Here is a 19,166-nt window from a genome sequence, read left to right on the forward strand (position 1 = left end):
CAGATAGGGGGTCTGGCTGTAAGATACACATTGCAGCATGGATAGGGGGGCTGTCAGGGGGTCTGGTTGTAAGATACATATTACAGCATGGAAAGGGGGCTGTCAGATAGGGGGGTCTGGCTGTAAGATACACATTGCAGCATGGAGAGGGGGGCTCATTGTTACAGCAAGGAGAAAGGCCTGTCTGGGGGATGGGTCCTGTAATATGATGATGGCAGCATGGAGAGAGGGGCTGTCAGAAAGGGGGGCTAGCTGTAAAATAAATACACATTGCACCAGGGAGAAGGGGGGCTGTCAGCACCATGCAGAAACCCTGCTGGGGGCATCTCTGAATGCACAGACTGCAGTTACTACAGCAACCAGAAGGGGGTTAGTTATCAATGGGACACGTACCCAGCTGAATAGGAGCTGCAGCTGCCGTGATTCCCCCTCACAGCTCATTGAGAGAACATAAGGGAAGTAGCTGACACGCACCTGCGTTCCACGCCTCGCTCCCTGGGCGGCAGCTTCCGAATGCAAAACTGGTCATGTGACAAGCATCGCGCATGCGCAAGAGAACGTGTCAGCCACGTGCTTTGCTACAATGAGCTATTAATCACTGTTACAGGAGGGGGAAAGTGCTGATTTTGCAGAGTGCAGCCAGCAGCCAGCAGTTGGGGGAGGGTTATTTTAATTATATATTTTACTGATAATATAGTTAAAATAATTTATGATTATATAAATATTTATGATTATATAAATATTTAATTTTTTTTTTTTTTTTACACAGGGTAGATGGTTTGTTTGAGGTTTTTATTAACTGAACCACGAATTGTAATGCATTGAAATCCAAATGATAATATTAAAGGATCACCATAGGGTCAGATACACAAACATGCAGTTCTGACCCTATAGTGCTAAACCCACCATAAAGATGGGTTTCCTCGCCCCCCCTTAGCCGCCCTATAAAAGTCACCTTACTTCCAGCACGCGTCTGCCGGCGCTGGCTCCGCCCCCTTTGTGACATAATGGAAATGGCCGATCGGCACAGGGGCCAAATGCTGTTCTGGCCAATCAGGACCTCCTCATAGAGATGCATTGAATCAATGCATCTCTATGAGGAAAATTCCGCTTCTCCATGCAGAGCGTGGGGAAGCTGTACGGCAGGACTGCTTACTGTGCAGCACTGAACCAGGAAGCCCCTCCAGTGGCCATTTAAGGAGTGGCAACTTGGAGGTGTCCCTAGGGGCAATATAAACACTGCCTTTTCTCTGAAAGGCAGTGTTTACGTGAAAATGCCTGAAGAGAGTTATTATACTCACCAGAACAAATACATTAAGCTGTAGTTGTTCTGGTGAGTATAGTGTCCTTTCAAGGAAATGAGTAGCTCACTCTGAGAAATTCTCTAATTTAGCTATAGTCATCGCTTGGCTTTTTTAAACTGAATTATACCTTTAGGGTTTCAATTTGCTACAAGTTGGAGTTTGGTCAATAAATTGGTTGAATATTACTGTGTCATCTATGAGAATATACAAATAAAATAGGGATAATTAACATATGTATGGAGTCCTACAGTATTATTCACTACAGTGAGAGCTGGGGGAAGTTCAGGGTGAATTATAAGGGTCTTATTCTAGAAAATCCCCAAAGTTACAAATTAAAATCCAAATGCAAAATATAGACAATAATAACTATTTAAGAAAAATTATCATATTTAGCTATAGCCACAAGCACGGCCGTCTTTAAAGCGGGGCAAACGGGGCAGCTGCCCCTGGCCCACTCACTCCTGGGGGGTCCAAAGCAGCTACCCCGTGGGCCCCGCTGTCCAACAATTTTTTTTTTTCTTTTTTCGTGCGCTGTGGCCCTTTAACAGCGCGACCGGGCCCCCTTGTCACCTCCTCCCAGATAGTCACCTCCTCCCAGATAGATTGAAGCCGCGCGGGATGGAGGAGGAGGAGGCCATCAGGAGGGAGCTGGAGTGCAGGAGCCTCACACTCCCAACGACCTCTGCCTGCCACTGGACCCCAAGGAACCCATAAGGTACGGCTGGAGGGTGACTTTATAAATGTAATCTTTGCATGTGTGTCAGTATGTCTCTCAGGGTGTCTGCGTGTGTCAGTATGTCTGTCAGTGTCAGTATGTCTGTGTGTCTTAGTATGTGTGTATGTGTGTGAGTATTTCTGTCAGGGTGTCTGTGTGTGTGTCACCATTTCTGTGTGTGTGTGTGTGTGTGTGTGTGTCAGGGTGTGTGTGTGTCTTAGTATGTCTGTCAGTGTGTGTCAGTATATCTGTGTGTGTCTTAGTATGTCTGTGTATGTGTGTGAGTATGTCTGTCAGGGTTTCTGTGTGTGTATGTCACCATTTCTGTGTGTCTGTGTGTGCCAGTATGTCTGTCAGGGTGTCTGTGTGTGTCAGTATGTCTGTCAGTGTGTCATTATGTCTGTCAGGGTGTCTGTGTTTGTCAGGGTGTCTGTGTGTGTGTCAGTATGTCTGTGTGTCTTAGTATGTGTGTATGTGTGTGAGTATGTCTGTCAGGGTGTCTCTGTGTGTGTGTGTGTCACCATTTCTGTGTGTGTGTGTCTTTGTATATATATCTGTGTGTGTCTTAGTATGTGTGTGAGTATGTCTGTCAGGGTGTCTGTGTGTGTCAGTATGTGTGTCTTAGTATGTCTGTGTGTGTCAGTATGTCTGTCAGGGTGTCTGTGTGTGTGTCACTATGTATGTGTGTCACTATGTCTGTGTGTCAGTACATCTGTGCGTGTGTCAGTATGTCTGTCAGGGCCTTTGTGTGTGTCAGTATGTCTGTCTGTGTGTGTCAGTATGTCTGTCTGTGCGTGTCAGTAAGTCTGTCTGTGCATGTCAGTTTGTCCGTCAGTGTGCATGTCAGTTTGTCTGTCAGTATGTCAGTATGTCTGTCAGTGTGTAAAAATGTAAACTTTACATGTGTGTCAGTATGTCTGTGTGTGTCTTAGTATGTCTGTGTATGTGTGTGAGTATGTCTGTCAGGGTGTCTGTGTGTGTGTCACTATTTCTGTGTGTGTGTGTGTGTGTGTGCGTCTGTGTGTGTATCAGTATGTCTGTCAGTGTGTGTCAGTATGTCTGTCAGTGTGTATCTCTGTTGTCAGTATGTATATCTGTGTATCTGTATTTAGTATATCTATGTTTCTCTATGTGGTCTGTGTGTATCTGCATGTGTAACTGGTTGTGTAACTGCATGTCTGTATGTGTGTCAGTGTGTGTATCTGTATGTTATCATTGTATGTATTTGTGTATTTGTATGCTGTCAGTGTGTGTACCTGTGTGTGTATATCTGTGTGTGCATCTGTATATAGACAGCGTTTTTATCTGTGTATGCATGTGTGTCAGTATATGCATCAGTGTGTCTGAGTATCCATATGTGTCAGTGTTTGTATATATGTCTATGTATGTGTGTCAGGTTGTGTATCTGTGTGTCTGTATGTGTTAGTGTGTGTATCTGTGTCAGTCTGTATCTGCATGTGTGTTAGTGTGAGTGTCAGTGTTTATGTCTGTGTATCTGCATGTGTTTCAGTTTGTGTGTGTGTGTATGTGTATCACAGTGTGTGTGTGTGGCAGTCTATGTGTACATGTGCATACATCTCATCATTCAATCGCCAACACTACACACAAGTACACCCCTCCATTCAACCTTCAACACTACATACAAACACAGTCCTCCATTGAAACAGCAATACATAAACACCAAAAATATATATAAACACACCCCAGCATTTAAAAAAACAAGCAAAAAAAACTACACATAGATGCATGCTTGCATTCAAACACCGACACCACATACAAACACACCCCTACATTTACACAAACATACTCCATACACAAACATGCTTCCATTCAAACACACCAACACAACTCAGTGCTAAATACGACTCTGCAAGCATGGGAAAATGGTTCCGCTACTGGGTTGGGAAGTGGAGAGCGTGATTGCATGTCAGGGAGTGGGATTCAGGGGGCCCCATCAAATTCTTGCCCAGGGCCAAATTAAATTTTAAAGACGGCCCTGGCCACAAGCGATTTCAGCCTGAATTGTGCTATTTGGATTCAGTTCACTATAATTCAGAGTTTAGTTAATAAACCCTCACGAGAATTTAATACGTAAAAACAGCAAAAAAAATGGAAAAAACTCCTATAAGTGCTCTTTTAACTAACTAACCAACTAACTAAGTCATGTTTAACTGAGATGAGGTATTTACTGTTCATTCTACTTAGAACTTTATGATGATGTCCAACTGCTCTGCATTGATGAGGATCATTTTTTATCTTAAGGAAGGTGGCAAAATCGTCCTTGAATTTATAATCTCTGGTTTTAGAAAAACCTACCTTCTGCTTCTTCAACTCCTTTGAGATCAAGCCTTTTGATAAATTCCAAGCGTTCGTGGCTGAGGTGCTTTTGCTATGTGTTTGTTTCAATGCAATTTTACACCTTTTGTTTAAGTGCACCCATACATACTATATATTGTTTTTTAAAGATATATATATATGCATATGATGACATTACATATGGATAAAGTTAATGTAAACATTGATTAATAATCATTATACATGCTGTAATAATAAGTTCTGCACATCTAGTAAACTCGAAAAAATGATCAAAATAAATTCACTAGATTCGCATGTCTACAAAAAAATGGGAAAACAAAGTACAGTGGCACCTCGGTCTACGAATTTAATGCATTCTCCGGGACGTTTCTTATTACGAAAAATTTGTAAATCAAAACGCGGTTTCCTATAGGAATGCATTGAAAACCAATGAAACCGTTCTGGAGGTCAGAAAAAATTAGCTGGAATGGAAACCAACCCACAATGCAGAACACACAATAAAAGGCATGCAAACGACGAAGCTCAGCTCCCTACCTTTCCACAGCTTGAGAAATGCACCAAAAAGTCCCAAAACAACTGCAAACAATTTCCAGAATGGCTCCAAAACTCGATGCAAAAGCCGCTCCAACACCTCCACACGCAATGCCACGTGCTACCCACAGGCTCCAGCATGCAGGGGGTGGTGCTATAAACCTCCCAGGTCTAATGCATCCTGGGGAAACTTGCTTTGTATTGGGAAAAAAATTGTAAACCGAATAATTTTCAATGGATTTTCATTTGTAAACCGAAAATTGTTAACCAAGGCGTTTGTAAACCGAGGTCCCACTGTATAATAAACTTTTTTTTCTCAGTTTTGCTTATAATTTTTTCCAAGCTAAAGATAACTCCCTCAAACTAAATCCATGAATTATCCTGATGGTAGCAATGCCTTATATTGATACCGGAGAAACTGACGGAAGCCAAGCACAGAGAGATGGACACAGGTTTCTTCAGGAAGGAAGAGATTCTTTATTGGATCACCGATCGGGACTCAGAGGGACTAGCGTCACCAAAATACAGCAAAGTCTGAGTACTGAATACATAGAGTACATTCCTTATATAGCACTGTAGCTCCTCCCACAATTAACTACACCCACACATACCCTTAACCTATTTAATGAATAGAGTCTAAACTCATCCATCCGGTCTAACCACGTGGCTCATCTGATACAAAGGAGAGGGACGCGTAATTCCAGTTCTTACATTCCTGCACCTGGTCAGTACAGTGATGACAGTATCTTAGCTACGTGTAATTAACCAACTGATACTACAAACACATATACATACATATGCCTTGTGGCAATCTTAGCCTGCTAAACTTGTATTTTACTGGAATTACATCACATTCCCCCCTTTGATGCCTCTGATATTTCACAATTACTTGAGGCATCACTTAACCTTGGTTTGCATATACCTCAGGTTACCATGAACCAGACCAGACTTATCTTATGATGTGAATCTTCAACATTCATCTTCTTGCATTGGTTCTCCCTGATCTAGAGCCTTATACTTATATATCGCCATTATCTGTGCAGCAGCCTTCCTCTCTGCTATACTTCCTATCAGGCTTTGCACAGACCTAACTACTAAGGGTATAAGACACGGTAGGAGTAGACACAACAGTAAAATCAGTAGGACTCCACCTACCACTGCCTTAAGCCCTCCAAACCACTCATACCAGCTACCAAACCAACTACTTGGATTGTACCCTTTCCATACCTGAGTAGGCACATGCGCTAGTTTAACCATATGGCTAGTAAGCTCAGCTATTGCTTGCCCTTCGTCATCTATTTGAAGACAGCAATTACTTAGGTTAAACTTCCCACATACACCTCCCTCTACTGCCAAAAGGTAATCCAAGGCTAATCTATTTTGGTAGACTGCTGTCCTCATCCTGGTGTTATGCTTCGCTAGAAGATTGAGCGCTTGTGATGTCTCATTTGTGATAATCTCAACCACCGCCTGTAATCTTATAATACGGTTGAGCATATAAATAGGGGTTCTATAACCAAAGGTACCATCCTCAGCCCACGTGGCTGGCCCATAATAATCTATAATACGCTGGGGAGGCCATTCATCATCTTCCCAGGCGCCTATCTCTATGGGTCCCCTTTTCTTCCTATGATTCACATCATACACTTTAACACCTAAAGTCTCACCTGTTTCAATCGGTAACAAGAAGAAGGATGGTTTGAGCATACCCAACACACATGCCCCTTCCCAGTCCTGTGGCAACTCCGAATAGGCTTTCTTACCACAGATCCAGTACAAATTTGCTGGGGCTCTCCAGGTAGATGTGATGGATAAATCAAACCACACATCCTTTAAATTGGCATATCTAGCAAACGGGTTAGATGGTTCTGAGACATTTGAAGCCGACCACCAAGTTGTATTCTTTGTATCATCATCATAAGCTTTTTGCCCTAGACAAGTTAATTCTCCTACAGAAGTATTATACATTATTCCTTTCCTTGCTATGCAAACATAACCTATGATGGAGGTCTTTAATCTCCACTCAGATTTACCTCTAACACTCAAATGATAATCGGCTTGTGTAGATATTAGTTGGTCAACTGCCTCAGAACCGGACATTACCTCCTTTGCTTCCCAAGGCCATTGGTCTCCCATGTTAGTACCTCCACACACATAGCAGTTGGTAACATTAAGACTACCGGCAATACTTTCAGCTAAATCGATGAACAGGTTTTTAGCATTATGGGGGATCTTATTATCTATACTCATCTCTTCGTAAAAGGAATGGTATACTTGATGAGTCTGGGAGGATACCGTATCAGTCTCTATTCCTATAAACAATAATGTCCCAGGATCTAAACCCGTCCCGTATATTTGAAACCCAAATAAATTTCCATACTTATCTAAGAACTTGTCGGGGTTATTAATGAGTATATGGACTGGGTTGCATTCCATAGACTTACAATAAGGGCTAGTCGGCAACTTAGTCACTATCATGTCTTTGTCTACTGTCTGTCCCCAAGTTGCCCACCCCACACAAGACCAATATGGGCAAAAGTTATAATCTCTATTTGGGCATCTAGGACTTACATATTTATTTTTGCTACTGGGACAAATATATTTATCATTAGACCCATACGTCCTCTCCCATCTAAGATCCCCACATACATTCCACGGCTTTCTACCACTCGATATCGCTTTACACGCATCAAATAGCAGAACACCCGAAGAATGTACGGATTCTAACACCGTTTTATTAATTAGGGTCCCCTGAGGATCTCCATTCCTGAGAGTCAACCAAATTGTACGAGGCTGATACTCCGGACTGAAGCACTTAGGTTCTCCTACTCCTAAATGGCACACACTATAGTCTATATTTAAGTATCTACATCTCGATACATCTCCTTTACACTCGTATTGTGAATGCCAAATTAGGGTTTGGGATATATGGTTACCTGTTCTCGTAGTCTTAATGCATACCTCACAGCTAGGAGTGTCGGTACCTCTACCTTCCTGAATATAAAAACACATGTAAATAAACACAATCAAAAGCACATCTTTCGCCGTCATCCTCAGTCTTCGTCCGTGCGATGGAACCTCAGCTTCCAGGATGTGAGGGCTGCAGGGAATGGAGTTCTGCTCGTCTTCACAGGTGTCCCTTCGAGACTTTCCTGGCTTATACACTATGTGATGGTAAGCGGACAGGCTTTATTATGGCCTTCTCACTCACACCTGTAACAATAAAATTTGTAATCCACAATAATTCCTCGTTACTCCGACTGAGTAGTGCGTTTCAACCGGATCTTGCAGGGATTCTCTGGATCTACTGTAACTTGCCAAGAATCGACTGCTGCTGGTTTAACCCTGGAGTGATGTATCCACGGAGTCACTTCTGCTACTTTTATTGCTGTAGGGGTAGACAAAAGAACAACATAAGGACCTCTCCACTTGGGCCCTAACGGTACATTATTCCACTCTTTAATCCACACTTGATCTCCTGGATGATAACTATGAACAGGGGGATAAATATTCACAGGTAATCTATCTTGTACCCATTTCTGTACCTCCTCCATAGTCTTACCCAACTCTACAACCTGCTGCCGGGTAATTCCTTCTCCCAACTGACTCAAGTCCCCCCTTAAGTTACCAAGTACGGGAGGTGGTCGCCCATACATGATTTCAAAAGGAGAGAGGCCCATCCTTCTGGTAGGGGTACTGCGGATTCGCAATAAAGCTATGGGTAAGAGAACGTTCCACTTAAGTTGGGTTTCCTGACACATTTTAGCCAACTGGTTCTTTATAGTTCTATTCATTCTCTCTACCTTACCAGAACTCTGGGGTCTATATGCAGTATGAAGCCTCCACTTTATACCAAGCATATGAGTCAGTTGTTGTAGGCACTGATGAACAAAAGCTGGACCATTGTCCGATCCTATAGAACAGGGTAGTCCATATCGGGGTATTATTTCTCGTAGCAGGAATCTCACAACTTCTCCTGCTTTCTCTGTACGAGTAGGACATGCTTCTACCCAGCCTGAATAGGTGCACACAATTACCAGCAGGTAACAATGTCCACCCGATTTAGGCATCACTGTAAAGTCTATTTGTAGATCGGACATGGGGAGTCCCCCCATAAACTGAACTCCTGGTGGCTTTACTGGTCCTTGTCTTGCATTATTCTTAGCACACGTTACACATCTGCGTACAATGGCCTGAGTCAAGTTGGACAATCTTGGTATGTAGAAATGTTTTCTAAGAGATTCTTCAGTACTGTCTCTCCCAGAATGTGTCCCGTTGTGATAATTTTGGACAATTTCTACCGCTAGCGATGCTAGTATAACTATTCTTCCATCTTCTAGCTGATACCACTTGTTCTCCAGATACTTTCCCGGTTCAGTCTTTAACCACTCCTCTTCTTGAGCTGTATAAACTGGAGTCCATTGGGACAGTGGAGTTGGTATAAGAGCAGCTATATGCCCTACATACTCCTGTCTTCCTGATTCAGCAGCACGCTTAGCTGCACTATCTGCCATCCGATTTCCCTTGGTTACATCACCATCACCTCTCAGATGTGCTCGACAATGAATAATACCGACTTCTTTCGGCTCCCACACTGCTTCCAATAGTTGTAGGATTTCAGCTGCGTACTTGATTTCTTTGCCCTCTGAATTCAGTAGTCCTCTTTCTTTATACAAAGCTCCGTGGGCATGAGTGGTTAAAAACGCATACTTAGAGTCCGTATAGATATTTACTCTTAAACCTTCAGCCAATTGTAACGCTCGTGTTAGTGCTATTAATTCTGCCTTTTGTGCTGATGTTCCTTTCGCCAGTGGCCGAGCTTCTATCACCTTGTCTATTGTTGTCACTGCATATCCTGCATAGCGGATCCCTTCTTTCACATAACTACTGCCGTCGGTGTAATATTGAACATCGGGGTTCTGGATGGGAAAATCACGAAGATCTGGTCTACTTGAGAATACTTCATCCATTACTTCCAAACAATCATGTTGACTTTCAGTAGGTTGTGGCAAAAGGGTAGCTGGATTTAAGGTGTTTACAGTCTCTAAATGCACTCTTGGGTTTTCACACAACATTGCTTGATACTTGGTCATACGGCTGTTACTAAACCAATGATTTCCTTTGTAATCCAACAACGTCTGTACTGCATGTGGGACTCGTACATAAAGTTCTTGACCCAGAGTGAGTTTATCGGCTTCAGCTACTAGCAGGGCGGCTGCAGCTACGGCTCTTAGACAAGGTGGAAGTCCGCTGGCCACTGCATCCAGTTGCTTAGACATGTAGGCAACAGGTCTTTGCCATGATCCCAAGTACTGTGTCAATACTCCCACAGCCATTCTTCTTTGCTCGTGTACATATAAGTAGAATGGTCGTGTGTGATCAGGTAGACCTAATGCTGGGGCACTCATCAAAGCCTTCTTCACATCTTCAAATGCCGTTTGCTGTTCTTGGGTCCATAAGAAGGGGTCGTGCTCTGTACCTTTGATAGCTGCGTACAGAGGTTTTGCTAGTATCGCATAACTGGGAATCCATATCCTACAGAAGCCTGCTGCCCCCAAGAATTCTCGCACTTGTCTTCTATTCTTGGGTATTGGTATTTGGCAGACAGCTTCTTTTCTCTCTGGCCCCATAATTCTTTGACCTTCAGAGATATGGAATCCTAGATACTTGACAGTTGGCAAACACAACTGAGCCTTCTTTCTAGACACCTTGTATCCTGCCTTCCAGAGAATGTGTAGTAGATCGTGCGTTGCTTGCTGACAGATTTCTTTTGTAACTGCTGCTATCAACAAGTCATCTACATATTGTAACAATACACACTCTCCTGGGATGGACTCGAAATCCAATAGATCTTGACTTAGGGCTGAACCAAATAGGGTAGGTGAATTTTTAAACCCTTGGGGCAGTCTTGTCCAAGTCATTTGGCGTTTTGAGCCCGTTACAGCGTTCTCCCATTGGAAAGCGAAAATACATTGACTTTCTGCGGCAATTCGGAGGCAAAAGAAGGCATCTTTGAGATCTAAGACTGTGAAGTAAGTAGCCCCGCCCGGAATTAAAGCAAGCAGGTTATATGGATTGGGTACAACTGGATGTATGCTAACAACCGCATCATTGACTGCTCTTAAGTCCTGTACAGGTCGATACTCATCTGTACCGGGCTTTTGAACAGGCAGCAATGGGGTGTTCCAGGGGGAAGTACAGAATTTTAGGATACCATACCGTATGAACTTATCCAGATAGGATTGGATGTTCTTCTTAGCCTTCTGCGGAATGTGATATTGTCTTAGGCTCACTGGATAAACCCCATGTTTCAGTTCAATTTTTATTGGTGGAATATTGCGGGCCAGTCCTGGTGGGTTGTTCTCTGCCCAAACTCCTGGTATGTTAAACAATGTCTCATCACTCCTAGGGTTTTGGCTAGTCAACACTGTATAAAGTCGCCACTCTTCTTCCTTTGGTACGGATAAAGTCATAATACCTGAAGGTCCATTAAACTTTAAAGATGTTGTTCCATCTGGTAGGAACGTAATCTGCGCTTGTAATTTGGATAGCATATCACGTCCCAGCAATTGGACTGGACATTCAGGCATATAAAGGAATTGGTGTTTTACTACGTGGCCTCCCAATGTACAGAGTCGACTTTTAAGAACCGGTCTTTCAGCACTTCTTCCAGTTGCTCCTATCACAGTAATAGTCCTTCCAGATGGAGGAGCAACTAGATTAGTCACCACTGAATGTTCAGCACCAGTGTCGATCATGAACGCACTCCTTTTCCCCCCTATTGATACATCGACCATAGGCTCCGCTCGACCAAGGGGGATGGAGCCCGGTCGGTATCAATAGTCCTCCATGACCGTGTCAGCCAATCCTACAAAGTCCCTACCTTCTCTATCGCGAGACCTTTGCGCTGCTGGAATATACCTGTCTTCCCTAACACTTCCTCTGTTCCCATTACTCCCTCTATAACCATTACTCCCTCCGGGACCTCCTCTACCTCTCGCTCTGCCTCTAAAGTTTCCGTAGCCTGCCCTGGGTTGGTCTCTCTCGTACTGCTCTCTTTGCGGACATTCGTTCCTCCAATGCCCTTCTTCCTTGCAATACGCACACTGATCCCTACTCAAAGGCTCCCTACTCCATCTATTATTGCCTCTATCTGGGCCCCGTTTATCTACGCCTGCGATCGCTACCGCTAGCATATCAGCCTTTTTACGCATCTTGCGCTCCTCCTCTTTCTTGCTTTCTGTTTCCCTATTCATATAGACCTTATTAGCTACCTCCATTAGTTGGGAGATTGACATACCTGCAAACCCTTCTAACTTTTGTAGCTTGCGCTTAATATCTCCGTAAGCTTGGCTGACAAAGGCGGAGTTAACCATTCGGGAATTGTCTGCGTCTTCCGGATTAAAGGGGGTGTACAAGCGGTACGCCTCCAATAATCGGTCATAAAAGACACTGGGCGCTTCATCGCTTTTCTGGATCACCTCAACTGTCTTCGACATGTTAATGGCTTTCTTTCCTCCGGCTTTCATGCCAGCAATTATAGCGTCTCTATAGGCTCTGAGTTGAACCATATCAGCACCATTTACGTTCCAATCGGGATCAGTGTTGGGATAATGTGTTGCGGCCCATGCTGCTGGATTAGCTTGGTTCAAAGCACGGGCTCTATCCTCTAATGCTTTAATGGCTGCTTGATTTATTCTTGTCCTTTCCTCATTGTTAAATAAAGTCATTAATAACTGCTGGCAATCAGCCCATGTCGGATTATGTGTCTGTACTATTGAGGTGAACAGATCAGTCATGGCTTGTGGTTTCTCAGTATACGAGGAATTATGGGTCTTCCAGTTTAAAAGGTCGGTAGTGGTGAAAGGGACATATACGAAGACAGGGTCAGCGTGTGCCATTTGACCTGCGGCATCGATATAAGCTGACCCGGGATTTAAGCGAAGAGGCATCTGATAGTGCTTTAATTGTTGGGCACCAGTCAACTGTCGGGTTTGGATGGGGCTACGTAGGGAAGCGTCAGTCATGGGTTCCGGTCGGGGAGAGATAGGGTATGGGGATGTGGGAGGTTGGTTTTGGGAAAAGGTCGTAAATAAAACACTTCGAGCCGAGCTAGATGAAGCTTGACCGGAAGTCTGAAGTGGCGCCAAATCAGGATATTCGTTTCTAATGGGGGTGGATTCTGGTTCCGGAAGGGGAGATTTAGTACGAGGGGGGGTGGATCCTGTACTGGAGGAGGAAGCGGAAGTGGATGAGGGTAATGAGGGGAGGGGTGCAGGACTTCCTGCGTTTGCGTCACTTCTTCTTAACGGAAAGTAAGGGGGCGGCAAAGGGATCTCGGACTCAGGGGGCGTGTCCAAAATGGGCCTAACACCAGTCCTAGTGGACGAGCAAGTCCTAGCTACCATGAGGCGACACTGCTCCTCGTGGCATGTCTGGAGCCATTTTGGCGAGTCATTTACGGCCTGTCTCCAACAGTCAATATAAGGAAACTGGCCGTAAAGTTCAGGCCTACCCGATACAGCCACGTGTAAGCGCTGTACCAGAGTTGGATCCAAACTGCCACGTGGCGGCCATGCCGCAACCAAAGTAGGCCACTCCCTAGTACACAAAGTGACCAAACGTACAGGAGACATCTTTACCCCAAAATCACAAACTTTGAATCCCTTTTTAAAATTCTTAACCATACATCCTAAGGGATCCGGACTCGTTGACTGCGACGCACCCATACTTAACAATGGAACGTCGTCGACAACGAATACTATACACGCGTACTATTCAACAGTCACACCCGTTTCCTCTGGCAACAGCACCACCACGTGGTACGGTTACCAAGTGAAACGTACACAATAACAATAAACACTCAGGGAATTCCCGTACACACACAGCTGTTACACCAGTCACTATATAATCAATATTATGCCCTTTGGCGTAACTATACAGTCACCCACGCTATAATTCTCTATATACGAATTACCCGTCTATAACACACCCCAGTAACATCGTCTTTTACAAATAGCGGTTACAGTACGGTTAGCATAGGTCAAAGCACAAGTTAAGGTCACAATACAATTATTAGTGGTTATGGTGTTAAACATGCAATGGACGACAATGATTAGTACTTATTATATAATGTCAGTAAATATACAGGGTTATGGTACCGTGCACTATAATACAGCAACACACTATTAACACTCTCGCTAGACGGCTGAGCTCGCGCTATCTAACAAGATATACACTTTACTAAACAATCGTTAACACATTTACAATTCCCAACTAAACTATTGGCCAGTACCTTGAATGGACTACCTAAAACTATATACACCCGTTTTGGTTAGCCACACTGCCCAATCACCACATATACATAGCGAGCTAGAGATCCGAATTTACACAGGCGCCTCTTAGTCGCACTATACAACGAGCTAGAGATCCGAATTTACACAGGCGCCTCTTAGTCGTACTATCAAAAGTCTAGTGGGTTCCAAATTTACACGCCTTCCCACTTAGCCCAGATAGGATGAGAACTAGCGAACCGAATTTACACAGGCGCCGCTTAGTCTCCCGGTCCCTCCGACCTAGCGAACGTAATATACACCCTAGAACGCTAGTCTAGACAAGACACCGGTGTCCGGCTAGGGCTATCTTACACCAGGACCCCGCCTGACTAACCAAATCAAACGGTCTGACTAAAGAGCGTTCGATCGAGCGGTGCGCCTTCGCTCCTTCCCTCCGACAGAGGGGGCAGATACAGATTCAAAAACCCCTTTGGGCCTACCGCACAATCGGTATACCCCTAGCGGGTCCTGCCGTCTAAAACAGCAGTTATCTTACCTCCTCGTTCCTGAACCTGAGTTCACACTCATCGACGGGGACACCCCAGCACTTCTCACGTAGAGGCCGATGATCTCCTGGACAACAGACCAGTGGCGCCGAGACGAAGGGAGGTCCACGCAGAAGTTCAGGGGTGCAGCCGTAGAGAACGTGGGCAAAGATAGACCGTCTCACGCCTCTGCCTCTCAGCTACCGTTGAACGATGAGCTTCCCGGCCAACGCACCAAATGATACCGGAGAAACTGACGGAAGCCAAGCACAGAGAGATGGACACAGGTTTCTTCAGGAAGGAAGAGATTCTTTATTGGATCACCGATCGGGACTCAGAGGGACTAGCGTCACCAAAATACAGCAAAGTCTGAGTACTGAATACATAGAGTACATTCCTTATATAGCACTGTAGCTCCTCCCACAATTAACTACACCCACACATACCCTTAACCTATTTAATGAATAGAGTCTAAACTCATCCATCCGGTCTAACCACGTGGCTCATCTGATACAAAGGAGAGGGACGCGTAATTCCAGTTCTTACATTCCTGCACCTGGTCAGTACAGTGATGACAGTATCTTAGCTACGTGTAATTAACCAACTGATACTACAAACACATATACATACATATGCCTTGTGGCAATCTTAGCCTGCTAAACTTGTATTTTACTGGAATTACATCACAATATCTCTATGATATTACTTAGGATTGGCAGTTATAGATCGACTGTTACAGGAAATGTTATTATTTTAAAAAAAAAGTTTGCCAAATTTTCTATAGAGTCCTCAAACTATCAGGCCCTCCCTAACACACACCTACCTCGTGCTCCCACGCCGCATCTCCCTGTTACTCCATGAGTCGGATCACGACTGACGTTGACCGCTCACATTTATACGAAAGCTGACCGCTCCCATTCATACAACACAGGAGTAAGAACTCAGTTCGTACGCTGCCACTTCACACACGCAGCCACACAGGAAGCAGAACTTCGGGAGAATCATAGGGCACACGCACCGAAACAGAGCCTTTTAAAGGTAGTGTCCCTTTAACAGGGCCAGATTAACAGCCCAGTGGGCCTGGTGCTGACAATTATGATGGGCCTAATTACAGAATCTTATCGACCAAAAACACTAAAACACCCCCAAGCAGCATGTTTTTGATGGAGATGGTGCTGGAGGGAAAGAAAACAGCAGCTAAAAGAAAACACATAACCTATGCTAATCTCTCTCTAATTTATGTTTTCATCTTTCAAGTAAATCCATAACCCATAACAGCAGTGTCCAGTCAAGCAGGAAGTCAATGGGCACGGTAAAAGAGTGGGCCACTGACACAAATCACGTAACCTGCCAAAAGGGGCGAACATGCCCAAAAAGAGGGTATGTCTACCCAAAGAATTGGAAGGCCAGCCTGGCATGAATGCATGTCAGGCTGCCTGCCAATCATGCAAGCTGGCCAACTAAGGGCATACTATGCAGACAGCACCCTGAGCTTGGCATAAATGCGTCTAATGATGCACTCGCTCAACGCTTTCTAAGCACTGTCCCCTAGCACTCGCTGGTCCACTTGTCTCCTTACCTTCTTACTAGCAGGCAGAAGCTCCTGGTATATCATCTGGGACAGAGAAAAGCTGTATGTAGTGAGTGTAGAAGAAAGCAGGCATGCCACAGTGTCAGAGAGACCAAAGTCAGCATTACCTTAACTATACAGGGAGTGCAGAATTATTAGGCAAATGAGTATTTTGACCACATCATCCTCTTTATGCATGTTGTCTTACTCCAAGCTGTATAGGCTCGAAAGCCTACTACCAATTAAGCATATTAGGTGATGTGCATCTCTGTAATGAGAAGGGGTGTGGTCTAATGACATCAACACCCTATATCAGGTGTGCATAATTATTAGGCAACTTCCTTTCCTTTGGCAAAATGGGTCAAAAGAAGGACTTGACAGGCTCAGAAAAGTAAAAAAATAGTGAGATATCTTGCAGAGGGATGCAGCACTCTTAAAATTGCAAAGCTTCTGAAGGGTGATCATCGAACAATCAAGCGTTTCATTCAAAATAGTCAACAGGGTCGCAAGAAGCGTGTGGAAAAACCAAGGCGCAAATTAACTGCCCATGAACTGAGAAAAGTCAAGCGTGCAGCTGCCAAGATGCCACTTGCCACCAGTTTGGCCATATTTCAGAGCTGCAACATCACTGGAGTCAGGGCCGGCGCCACCTGTAAGGCGACCTAGGCAGCCGCCTAGGGCGCAACTTACCAGGGGGCGCCGGATCCCTGTCCCTGCTGCGCCTCCTCATGCTGCGCCGCCTGAGCGCTTTAACAAGCCCCAGGCGGCGCAGCACTGCTGCACGGAGGGCGGCCGGGTTTGAGTGACCGGCAGGAGGGAAGCGCAGAGCGCTCCCTCCTGCCGGTCTCTCCATGTAGCGTGGCCGGGCGGCGCGGAACGCGGGACAGGAACCTTTGTTTCCTGTACCCGGCCGCCGGCGGAATGACAGGAAGTGCTCACTGAGTGAGCATTTCCGGTCATTCCGCCGGCGGCCGGGTACAGGAAACAGAGGTTCCTGTCCCGCGTTCCGCGCCGCCCGGCCACGCTACATGGGCAGGAGGGGAGGGTAAGGACCACTAAGGGGGGGGGGGGGTTGTAAGGACCACTAAGAAGGGGGGGGGTTGTAAGGACCACTAAGAAGGGGGGGGGGTTGTAAGGACCACTAAGTGGGGGGGTATAAGGACCACTAAGGGGGAGGTGGGGTATAAGGACCACTATGGGAGGGAGGGGGGATAAGGACCACTATGGGAGGGAGAGGGGATAAGGACCACTATGGGAGGGAGGGGGGGATAAGGACCACTATGGGAGGGAGGGGGGGATAAGGACCACTATGGGAGGGAGGGGGGGGATAAGGACCACTATGGGAAGGAGGGGGGGATAAGGACCACTATGGGAGGGAGGGGGGGGATAAGGACCACTATGGGAGGGAGGGGGGATAAGGACCACTATGGGAGGGAGGGGGGGATAAGGACCACTATGGGAGGGAGGGGGGGATAAGGACCACTATGGGAGGGAGGGGGGGATAAGGACCACTATGGGAGGGAGGGGGGGATAAGGACCACTATGGGAGGGAGGGGGGGGGATAAGGACCACTAGGGGAGGGAGGGGGGGGATAAGGACCACTATGGGAGGGAGGGGGGGATAAGGACCACTATGGGAGGGAGGGGGGGATAAGGACCACTATGGGAGGGAGGGGGGGATAAGGACCACTATGGGAGGGAGGGGGGATAAGGACCACTATGGGAGGGAGGGGGGGATAAGGACCACTATGGGAGGGAGGGGGGATAAGGACCACTATGGGAGGGAGGGGGGATAAGGACCACTATGGGAGGGAGGGGGGGATAAGGACCACAAGGGGAGGGAGGGGGATAAGGACCACTATGGGAGGTTGGGGGGGATAAGGACCACTAGGGGAGGGGGGATAAGGACCACTAGGGGAGGGGGATAAGGACCAGTAGGGAAGGGGGGATAAGGACCACTAAGGGGGGGAAGGACCACCAAAGGGGGGTAAGGAGGGAGGACTACTAAGGAGAGGGGAGGAGGGTGATTACCACTAAGGGGGTGGGGGGAGTAGGGGAAGGTCTACTAAGGGGTTTGGGAGAGGGAGGACCACTAAGGGGTTTGGGAGAGGGAGGACCACTAAGGAGGGGGGAGTGAGAAGACCACCAAGGGGGACTGCAGAGGGACAGGGGGCCAAGGGAGAGCACTGAGTGACAGAAGGGGAGAACACGGAGGGACAGAAGGGAAGGGGAAATCAATAATTGAGGGGAGAGCACTATGAATTTTTTTAAAAAAAGAAAGAGCTGTTCCCCTCCCAGTCTCTATCCTACCCCACAAACCCTCTCTTTTACACTACACACATACACAATGCACCCCCCCCCCACACAGAAACATACAATGCATTCCTACTCACACACAGACACACCCGAAACACACAATGCATCCCTTACGTTCTCTTACATAATTAATGCACCCCTTACAGACACACACTGCATTCAATTACATACAATGCATTCCTACTCACACACACACACACACACCCAGAAACATACAATGCATTCCTTACACGCAAACACACACTACATCCCCTATAAACACACTACATCCCTTACACAAATTGCACACATAAAACATCCCCAACTCATGGATGGGCCATGTAGGTGGATTTATGGGTGGGCATTGTAGGCGTATGCCCCCTGGGGGCCCAGACCTTGAGCTGTGTAAGCGACCCTAAAAAATGGAGCTGCTTCCTGTTCGTTAATTGTTGTGAGCACTGTTAAAAACAGTCTCCAGAGAGCCTCTTCTACACCAGACCTGTGGAGCCAGACTGAGCCCATCATCAGCCTCTTGTCCTCATCTGGTGGTAAGTAGGCAATCCAATCATATTATTAGTGGCACTAATCTCTAATTTACCTCACATTAAATGGATAC

At 45.8% G+C, this 19,166-nt stretch overlaps 1 protein-coding gene across 3 annotated transcripts in view; it reads right to left on the reverse strand.

The window, feature by feature from the left end:
- Positions 1-480, reverse strand: part of SERGEF (secretion regulating guanine nucleotide exchange factor) — a 265,437-nt gene extending 264,957 nt beyond the window's left edge. For all 3 annotated transcript variants that reach the window (XM_063437926.1, XM_063437927.1, XM_063437928.1), the window contains exon 1: positions 394-480. In XM_063437926.1, coding sequence (XP_063293996.1) covers positions 394-441 — 48 coding nt within the window. In that variant the 5' untranslated portion in view covers positions 442-480. The remainder of the gene's footprint in view (positions 1-393) is intronic.
- Positions 481-19,166: the final 18,686 nt, after the last annotated feature.

The sequence above is a fragment of the Pelobates fuscus genome, chromosome 12 (genome assembly GCF_036172605.1).
Source record: "Pelobates fuscus isolate aPelFus1 chromosome 12, aPelFus1.pri, whole genome shotgun sequence".
Taxonomy (NCBI): Eukaryota; Metazoa; Chordata; class Amphibia; order Anura; family Pelobatidae; genus Pelobates; species Pelobates fuscus.